This window comes from Paramacrobiotus metropolitanus, unplaced genomic scaffold, assembly GCF_019649055.1.
Source record: "Paramacrobiotus metropolitanus isolate TYO unplaced genomic scaffold, Prichtersi_v1.0 Parri_scaffold0000036, whole genome shotgun sequence".
Taxonomy (NCBI): Eukaryota; Metazoa; Tardigrada; class Eutardigrada; order Parachela; family Macrobiotidae; genus Paramacrobiotus; species Paramacrobiotus metropolitanus.
Window position 1 is genome coordinate 22,123 of NW_026570256.1, and position 10,622 is coordinate 32,744.

General features: G+C 42.0%; 2 protein-coding genes across 2 annotated transcripts in view; one reads left to right on the forward strand and one right to left on the reverse strand.

Moving 5' to 3' along the window:
• Positions 1–565: 565 nt before the first annotated feature.
• LOC129589721 (uncharacterized) overlaps positions 566–10,622 on the reverse strand; it is a 33,841-nt gene continuing 23,784 nt past the window's right edge. The window contains exons 2-5 of the mRNA XM_055484564.1: positions 2,466–2,553; positions 2,047–2,209; positions 1,318–1,525; positions 566–753 (exon numbers count right to left, since the gene is read on the reverse strand). Coding sequence (XP_055340539.1) covers positions 625–753; positions 1,318–1,525; positions 2,047–2,209; positions 2,466–2,550 — 585 coding nt within the window. The 5' untranslated portion in view covers positions 2,551–2,553 and the 3' untranslated portion in view covers positions 566–624. The remainder of the gene's footprint in view (positions 754–1,317; positions 1,526–2,046; positions 2,210–2,465; positions 2,554–10,622) is intronic.
• Positions 5,368–7,261, forward strand: LOC129589718 (proteoglycan 4-like). The gene is made up of 4 exons (XM_055484562.1): positions 5,368–5,453; positions 5,553–5,630; positions 5,694–5,791; positions 5,851–7,261. The coding sequence occupies exons 1-4, from the start codon at positions 5,399–5,401 to the stop codon at positions 6,961–6,963; spliced, it is 1,344 nt and encodes a 447-aa protein (XP_055340537.1). The 5' UTR covers positions 5,368–5,398; the 3' UTR covers positions 6,964–7,261.

The following is a 10,622-nucleotide window of genomic DNA, read 5'->3' on the forward strand; positions in this document are numbered from 1 at the left end:
TATCCCGGAACCATGCTCGACAGCTTGCTAGTTCATGGTAAACTATTCAAAGTTCACTTACGATTTGCCTAACACACTTGTGCAATATGTTTGTTATCGATTTTGCCGTTTAATTCAAGTTAATGTGCATACTGCTCGTATCTTTCTCCGGAAAGGAGAGTGCCCTGTGGGAAAGTGGAAGTTCTCGAATAGGGAGGGGCATCGGCTGCGCACCTGTGCGTGGGCGTTTGCCGGTTACCAGCCCTGCACCTATAACACCTTATTTGGCGTCGGACAAAATAATACAGAAAAGTAGTCGGGTGTGGCGGGTGGACAAGAAAGTCTGTATGTGACTGCTAGCTTTGCAAAACAGAAATGAACTGCGATGTGAGCAGCGATGAACTCTGGAAAGCATCGAAGCCGTGCTGGCGCTGTATAATAACGTAGTGGGCGGTATGGAGCACGTAGCACAATACTTGTGCGCCACATTGCCATTAATAACAATTAAGCATGTTAAATTGGACATCACTTAGCCTAATTCTCGGTTACTTAACATAACACAGCGTACTTCATACTGATTCTTGAACTTTAATGATTCACGACTTGAGAGGCCGCCAAACAGCCAACAGAAACATGTAACATACACTATTCTGTTTTATGAAGATCATACAGTTCTCCCTTGAGCCGGTTCTGACTACTGTTCGGCAGGAGAGGAGGCGTTGTTCCGGTGCGCCAATCAAAATCTAGTTCCCGCTCTGAAACACCTCCCTCCACCTACAGAAGACAAACACAATCATACATGCATGCGCTAAGTTAACAAACGAAATATTTTTTTTAGTTTCTTGTAAAATGGACTTATGTATTTGTTCTACTCACAATCTCTTATAAATTTAGTGGTGTAATATGACACTCGTACGCATATATTTTGGTTCTTCGCTGTATAGTGCAAATTACAGTAGAACGATAAACTAATTCCGCTGACAGACGCAGTGGTTAAGTCCCAGTTACTAAATAATAAACAAATATCAAGTCGAGATTCTCGTTTGTGCAGTGCACTTTGTTAATCTTTGTGCTGGTGGTAATACATTTTATCTCGCACGGTACATGAGTAGAACTCCGAACCAACAAAATTATGACGCATGCAAGCGTACTAATACGCTGCGTAAAAATGAAGAGCAGGAGTATTTATAGCAGCGCAGTACTACCTAGTTGGTGTCCTGCGTCAGCTAACTCATTTTGAAGATTATTTGAAGTAACACTAATTGCGTGGCAAATAAATACGTTGTGTATTTAGTGACTTTGCTATATTACTATACTCGTATGTTCCTCACAGCCTACCCTGGCGATCCAGACCGGTGGGCCATTTGGTCCGGCTGGCTCTTCTTCCATTTTTTTGCATTCCGCTGAGATCTCTCTCATGCGCTCCGCGGAATAGCGGCAGATGTCGTTAACCTTATCTTTGTCCCAATCCATATATTTTTCAGTGTGGCCTTTCGAAGGGAGCAATTCGTCGAGCCGATGTTTACCAGCAGCTCTCATATCCAGGCTGGAAACAAAACACATGCACTGAGTAACGATCTCGGCATTCTGCACTACTTTCTACACGAAAATGGAATACGTGACCAACGGCTGCGCTCTGGTCTGCCAATGCACCTCAAAAGCTAGCATGCATTTTACTAGTTATATTTTGTTTTAATGCTTCTACACTCAGTAGTCGCATAAAGTCGAGAAGCGCCAATGAAAGGCATAAATCCTGTAGGTTTTTCCTACAACGGCCGAAGCACGCCAGAATGTTTTCTGCTGGGTACTGAGATAAGACAACTGGAAGTGACATTTACGGATCAACCAGGCATCAAAGCTGTCACGCGTTCAAGTACAGCAGGAAAGCAATATCAAAGTGAACAATACAAATTATGTACATACGTACTCCCGCAGTAACTACTCTGTACTGTAAACCAAAAACCAGAAAAACTAAATGCAACCGGATAGATTGTCACCAAAGGAGCATTATTACAAACAAACATTAGTAAATAACTAGGCGCTTTTTATTAGCTGTAAGGTTCTTACTGTTCTTTCAGCGGCTTTTTGAATGCTTCGACTTTCTCCTGACTGCGGTGGCCGAAAAGAATGAAGTGCATTTTGTGCGAAGCAACCATCATGTTGCAATCGTAATAATCGCCTTTCATGTTGTGCTGGCGCATAAGGTCCGTCAACGCCTTGGTTGGCTTGACTGAAAGAAAGGAGATGTAATTATTCCAGTAATACGAGTTTTCGTTTTGAGCAGGATGTTTTAACTGCGCTTACATCTCACAAACAACATTTTATTTTTGATGTATTATACGACAAAGTGTTTAACTTAATTTGGCATCTTAGTAATATCTAGCGGGTCATGATTGTTGATTAATGTAAAATTTCTCTGGAAATAGCAGTGTATTTTCATCATTCCTAAGGTACCTAGGCAAGAATTATTTTTTCCCCGTACTTACATCCATGGGCTTCGTGCTGATCGAAAATGAATTCCATCTCAAAGTAAAATCCGTCAACTGGTCGAGGCGTGGTGGAGGATGCCATTTTCTGCAAAAAAACATGAAGCTTTATTAGTCGGCTTTCAACATCTTGCAATGCTAGCTCTGCGTTTGTTTCTCTGCCTTCTTTTCTCGTTCTGTTCTTGTTTCAATCTACTGCTAGTTTACCCTGCTTAACACTTTAACCGAAAGTTACACCAAAGATATATTTACGATTCCGAGTTTAATTTGACCGCTTAGAAGTCTACGTACGATTTTCTTTATTAACGCCGACTCAAATGGATCTGGTTCGCACATTGACCTTTCAGATACGATCAGTCTATTACGTTATGTTATTAGAAAACCGTTTCCATCTAGCTAGCTTTAATGCCAACTTAAACCACTTTTTGCATTCGAGAACATTAAAACCTTGGAATAATTTCCTTATGGTTTTATGCTACTGTAGCCGCGGAATTTCAGGCGAATAATTTGGTGGTTTTACAAAGAGATAAGCTGGATAATGAATCAATTCTGTATGCTATGAGAAGATATAGCGCTAGTTTACGGTCAACTCGGTTTCGGTCCGGTTCGGCTCGGTTTCGGTCCGGTTTTCAGTCGAACCGGTTTGGAGCCGGTTTGAACCGGTTGTTCCCCTTTCTTTGGTTTATTTTTCCCCACCCTCTTTTTTCTATGAACATGAATGAACATGCATGATACAGACAGTAAAACTAACAGAAGAAAGCCCAGCACTTATGAAAAATGACACCCCGACAAATCGGACACATCAGCAGCCTGCTTGAACATTTCGCACAGCAAACTAAATGACCGCATGGTCTGAACATGATTTCCGAATCACTTTCATAGCATACTTTACAGCGTAATTTCTCTTTGGGGTCTTCGGAAGTTGTAGGTGCTGCAGCTTTTCGCGTTAGTCCACAACATGTTGTTTCGGCTTCTTGGCGTTTTTTACGAACATCGATGATGAATGCTGAGCCCTTTGTTTGTACAAGATACGGACATTTCGGGTAAGTCCAAGCGTGCTCTTCCACGGAACATCATCTTTGTCCCAAGCATAAAGTGCACCACCACAGTGAAAGCAGCGTACACAGTCATCCCGGCCTTCATAATAAAAGCCGGCTGCAGCCATATCCCTGGGATGCTGGTGTTTGTTAACAGGCCATTCAGCATAAGTAGCAAAGCGTGTCTTGTAGTCTTTCATTGCCGGTGAGTGCGGAATGTGTTTTCTTGATTCGGAACCCTCCTTAGCCCTAACACAGTCTGGACGTGCTAAACGGTGTCGGTAGTATGGTTTATACCGTGAGTTCACCCAGTCACCCATAATAAGGCCACAGTATGCGCATTGGATTTCGTCATGCTGCCCTTGATAAAAGAACCCTTGGCTTGCCAGTTCTTCAGGGGCAAGGGACTGATCCGCCCAGTTTTCAAAACTCTCGAAGCGATTGCTCATCTGTGTCATATCCATTTTGGCTACCAACTGAACAACCGAACTGAAATGCTAGGGTTTATATAGTATCTATCAGGCGTGACAACTCAAGGCAAAACCCCTAGTACAGTGCGCTCGCCAGCTATTGGTTCATCACCGTTTAGCCCAACCCCTAGTTATACTGTAAGATTATCGTATGGGTCGGATTCGTTGTCTCCAAGTACAGCATTACTTGGAGTATTAGACTTGAACTATTGGTCACTGTCTTGTGTCTTTGTGGTAGAGGTTTAGCCTGGAACTAATGTTGTGGTATGTTGTACTACTGTTGTACTAATGTTGTACTAGCCAACTGTGTTATGTTGTAGTGGGTGGCGATTTGTATTAAACTACGTTAAACAGAGTGTGTGGTGCCATGTATTAAACTATGCTGACTAGCTTGTTTATAAGCACGAAGAAGCTCTGTCTAGCTTAGTCATTAAATCAAGTTTTTAGTCTATCTGTATTGGTATAATTGTAACAATGATAGGTCCGGCTGTAGAGGTTAACATACTATTACATTTTGTACCCATTCATTAAGTAAAAGAATGTCACAATTAGCTCCGGTTAGCTTTCCACGAATACGGAACTATCGTATTGTTTTATGAGATGAGTGGCATCGTTCTTTGAATATTAAATGCTTTCAATCCGGGTTCAACGTGTTTGTAGTCTGGAGTTTATTGTATATCAAATTATACACTAGCGGTCTATGGGTCAATAAAACAAAAGCCTTTTATGAACATAGATTTCATTAGTATCCGGGTTAATAAGATAGCTAGTGACGTAACACAGTGGTCCGAGCGAAGCGAGAACCTACCTCTCGGTGTGTGCGCGTGAAGCCGATGCCCAATTTCAAGTCTGTGTATTTTAGATGGTTGTTGTATCAGTATGGATGTATTAGTTTAAGCCCGCCCACATGAGTTCTCTCTGATATTAGCGCGTTTCAGTCACTCATTGTTTTGGAACGGTTTTTACTGGTTGATTCCAAACTGAAGTACGACCCCAAAGGTTTCTCTCTGATATTAGCGCGTTTCAGTCACTCATTGTTTTAGGAACGATTTTTACTGGTTGATTGGAAACTGCAGTACGCCCACGTAGGTTTCTCTCTGATATTAGCACGTTCCAGTTACTTTCGGTAATACAAGTAATGGTGGTATTGTTCAGTGAAACGTTACGGTTGGTTACTAGTCTAAACGTCAATTTTAGTCTGGTCAACAGAGTTCAGTTAACGGGTGGCGTAGTACAAGTAATTAAAACAATAGTTAATACGTTGTTTTAAATTTTGAGGTTTGAAACCTACACTTTTTTTGAGTATAAAACCTCAGCGGCCAAGCAAATTTTTTCATTCCAAAGTTTTTTAATCCTATCCACTTACCTTGGAATACCTGCCTGGATCCCCTCATATTTTCAGTTAGTTCAGTTTATCTTTTGCTCCATGGCTCCCTTCAAGTATCTTGCGGATTATCAGGAGTGGTGCCGCCAGCAATGTGGTAAGTCTTATCCATTTTTTTAAAAATCTTTATAATTTTTTAATTTTTTTATTATCGAAATTATCTAATAGTATTGTTCTAAGAGAAAAATATTTGTAGCTATAATCAAGGGGTTGAAAACCCAGTGGGATGGTTTTTCGGAGCAAGAGCAACGGGAGTGTGCCCAGTATAATATCGGTACGTTTTCGTTATTATTTGTTAAAAGGTTTGAACTTTAACAATGAAAATTTAATTTATTAGATCTGTGTGCAAGTGTCAAGAAGTTTGTCGAAAGCTGTAGATGGAGTAAGCCGGGAAAGGAGGTAGACCGTTTGCAACATGCGGTCAACCGGTTGGAGGTATATTGATTTTTATTTAATTTCACAAAAATAATGTTACATCTGTATAATGTGTTTAGTGGTCGGTTGCCTTCTTGAGTTGTGACATTGTTCCCGATCCGCGTCGTACCAACTTACAACTGGATACGGTCCCCATCATAATGGCAGGCAGTGTGGAGCGTGACCGAAAGAAGAAAGAGAAGCTGAAGGCCAAGTCTTCATCATCAGTGAAGCCATCCACTTCCAAGGCCAAGCCGAAGAAGAAGAAGCAGAACCCAGCTAAGCGTGTAATCCAATCACCAACACCCTCTCCACCGTCAAGCCGTTCTCCAACCCCGGACTTTGGCGGTTACGATTTCACCCGGCAGCGGGAGCCCACCCCCCAACCATCGCCACATGTCTTCTCTGAGCCAGCTCAGCCTACTCCACCTTTGCCGGCGGCTGTCATCACTGAGCCACCTCAGCCTACTCCACCATTGGCAGTGTCTGTCATCACTGAGCAACCTCAGCCTACTCCACCATTGCCAGCGGCTGTCATCACTGAGCAACCTCAGCCTACTCCACCATTGGCAGTGTCTGTCACTGCTGACCATCCGGCTACTATGCATATGGAGTTTCCTGTTAGCCAGACCGCCATTGTTTCCAAGGGTATTATTACATTCCAGGCAACGTTCGCTGACGGTACGACCATTGAAGACACACTACCTGTCCCTCCCACTATTCCTACTCCACCGTCTTCACACTTCAAGGTGCCTTTGCCTATGAATAACGGAATTCTCATCCCGCAGAAGTTTACTTTCCCGAATACTCAAACCGTGATTACCGTGAAAGACGATCCACTTGGCAGTGCCGAAAATCCTATCATCATTGAAGACAAAGAAGAGCCGCCCGTCATTACTTTGGATGACTCTGACAGTTCGGACGACGAAGGTATGAGAACGCTTTGCTTTGAGTCGGATAATGGGGGTGGAGCGGTCGTTTTGGACGGAGGCCAGGATACCGACATGGAGGACAATGATGAAGACGGCGGTAATGAAATGGACGACGGATTCTTAGGAGACATGGACGAAGATGATTTCGAGCCGCCATTTACGTCTACTCAGTATTCATTGGACAACAATGCAATGGAGGACACAGCTGGTATGACGGCAGTGGAGGGCTGGTTGAACGCATTTGGTTATTACTTAGACTGATGAATTGTTTTCTCTTCTTTATGCTGTTAACTAAGCTAAACCATTTTGCTAATGATGCTTTTATGCAACTTGCGGTTGATGGGTACAATGTTGTTAAGAATATGTTAACAATAACAATATGTCTAACAATAACTTCTTGATGTGAACTCTGAATGAAATCAGTTGTCGGTCTATTAAACTGTTTGTTTAAAAAAAAAAAAAGAGATATGCGGGTTTAATGACTTGTCGCAGCAACACAAAAAAGCGCTTTAGAATGAAGTGCAACATAGGTCCATTATAAAGCGCCCTCGAGGCGCGCGCGCGCAAAGCCAAAGCCGCGGCCGAGCGCAGCGAGGCCAGGCTGAGCGAGGCCGATCAACCAGTAAAAACCGTTCCAAAAACAATGAGTGACTGAAACGCGCTAATATCAGAGAGAACTCATGTGGGCGGGCTTAAACTAATACATCCATACTGATACAACAACCATCTAAAATACACAGACTTGAAATTGGGCATCGGCTTCACGCGCACACACCGAGAGGGCGCGCGTGGTCCTCGCTTCGCTCGGACCACTGTGTTACGTCACTAGCTATCTTATTAACCCGGATACTAATGAAATCTATGTTCATAAAAGGCTTTTGTTTTATTGACCCATAGACCGCTAGTGTATAATTTGATATACAATAAACTCCAGACTACAAACACGTTGAACCCGGATTGAAAGCATTTAATATTCAAAGAACGATGCCACTCATCTCATAAAACAATACGATAGTTCCGTATTCGTGGAAAGCTAACCGAATAATTGTGACATTCTTTTACTTAATGAATTATTTCACTGAACAATACCACCATTACTTGTATTACCGAAAGTAACTGGAACGTGCTAATATCAGAGAGAAACCTACGTGGGCGTACTGCAGTTTCCAATCAACCAGTAAAAATCGTTCCTAAAACAATGAGTGACTGAAACGCGCTAATATCAGAGAGAAACCTTTGGGGTCGTACTTCAGTTTGGAATCAACCAGTAAAAACCGTTCCAAAAACAATGAGTGACTGAAACGCGCTAATATCAGAGAGAACTCATGTGGGCGGGCTTAAACTAATACATCCATACTGATACAACAACCATCTAAAATACACAGACTTGAAATTGGGCATCGGCTTCACGCGCACACACCGAGAGGGCGCGCGTGGTCCTCGCTTCGCTCGGACCACTGTGTTACGTCACTAGCTATCTTATTAACCCGGATACTAATGAAATCTATGTTCATAAAAGGCTTTTGTTTTATTGACCCATAGACCGCTAGTGTATAATTTGATATACAATAAACTCCAGACTACAAACACGTTGAACCCGGATTGAAAGCATTTAATATTCAAAGAACGATGCCACTCATCTCATAAAACAATACGATAGTTCCGTATTCGTGGAAAGCTAACCGGAGCTAATTGTGACATTCTTTTACTTAATGAATTATTTCACTGAACAATACCACCATTACTTGTATTACCGAAAGTAACTGGAACGTGCTAATATCAGAGAGAAACCTACGTGGGCGTACTGCAGTTTCCAATCAACCAGTAAAAATCGTTCCTAAAACAATGAGTGACTGAAACGCGCTAATATCAGAGAGAAACCTTTGGGGTCGTACTTCAGTTTGGAATCAACCAGTAAAAACCGTTCCAAAAAACAATGAGTGACTGAAACGCGCTAATATCAGAGAGAACTCATGTGGGCGGGCTTAAACTAATACATCCATACTGATACAACAACCATCTAAAATACACAGACTTGAAATTGGGCATCGGCTTCACGCGCACACACCGAGAGGGCGCGCGTGGTCCTCCTTCGCTCGGACCACTGTGTTACGTCACTAGCTATCTTATTAACCCGGATACTAATGAAATCTATGTTCATAAAAGGCTTTTGTTTTATTGACCCATAGACCGCTAGTGTATAATTTGATATACAATAAACTCCAGACTACAAACACGTTGAACCCGGATTGAAAGCATTTAATATTCAAAGAACGATGCCACTCATCTCATAAAACAATACGATAGTTCCGTATTCGTGGAAAGCTAACCGGAGCTAATTGTGACATTCTTTTACTTAATGAATTATTTCACTGAACAATACCACCATTACTTGTATTACCGAAAGTAACTGGAACGTGCTAATATCAGAGAGAAACCTACGTGGGCGTACTGCAGTTTCCAATCAACCAGTAAAAATCGTTCCTAAAACAATGAGTGACTGAAACGCGCTAATATCAGAGAGAAACCTTTGGGGTCGTACTTCAGTTTGGAATCAACCAGTAAAAACCGTTCCAAAAACAATGAGTGACTGAAACGCGCTAATATCAGAGAGAACTCATGTGGGCGGGCTTAAACTAATACATCCATACTGATACAACAACCATCTAAAATACACAGACTTGAAATTGGGCATCGGCTTCACGCGCACACACCGAGAGGGCGCGCGTGGTCCTCGCTTCGCTCGGACCACTGTGTTACGTCACTAGCTATCTTATTAACCCGGATACTAATGAAATCTATGTTCATAAAAGGCTTTTGTTTTATTGACCCATAGACCGCTAGTGTATAATTTGATATACAATAAACTCCAGACTACAAACACGTTGAACCCGGATTGAAAGCATTTAATATTCAAAGAACGATGCCACTCATCTCATAAAACAATACGATAGTTCCGTATTCGTGGAAAGCTAACCGGAGCTAATTGTGACATTCTTTTACTTAATGAATTATTTCACTGAACAATACCACCATTACTTGTATTACCGAAAGTAACTGGAACGTGCTAATATCAGAGAGAAACCTACGTGGGCGTACTGCAGTTTCCAATCAACCAGTAAAAATCGTTCCTAAAACAATGAGTGACTGAAACGCGCTAATATCAGAGAGAAACCTTTGGGGTCGTACTTCAGTTTGGAATCAACCAGTAAAAACCGTTCCAAAAACAATGAGTGACTGAAACGCGCTAATATCAGAGAGAACTCATGTGGGCGGGCTTAAACTAATACATCCATACTGATACAACAACCATCTAAAATACACAGACTTGAAATTGGGCATCGGCTTCACGCGCACACACCGAGAGGGCGCGCGTGGTCCTCACTTCGCTCGGACCACTGTGTTACGTCACTAGCTATCTTATTAACCCGGATACTAATGAAATCTATGTTCATAAAAGGCTTTTGTTTTATTGACCCATAGACCGCTAGTGTATAATTTGATATACAATAAACTCCAGACTACAAACACGTTGAACCCGGATTGAAAGCATTTAATATTCAAAGAACGATGCCACTCATCTCATAAAACAATACGATAGTTCCGTATTCGTGGAAAGCTAACCGGAGCTAATTGTGACATTCTTTTACTTAATGAATTATTTCACTGAACAATACCACCATTACTTGTATTACCGAAAGTAACTGGAACGTGCTAATATCAGAGAAACCTACGTGGGCGTACTGCAGTTTCAATCAACCAGTAAAAATCGTTCCTAAAACAATGAGTGACTGAAACGCGCTAATATCAGAGAGAAACCTTTGGGGTCGTACTTCAGTTTGGAATCAACCAGTAAAAACCGTTCCAAAAACAATGAGTGACTGAAACGCGCTAATATCAGAGAGAACTCATGTGGGCGG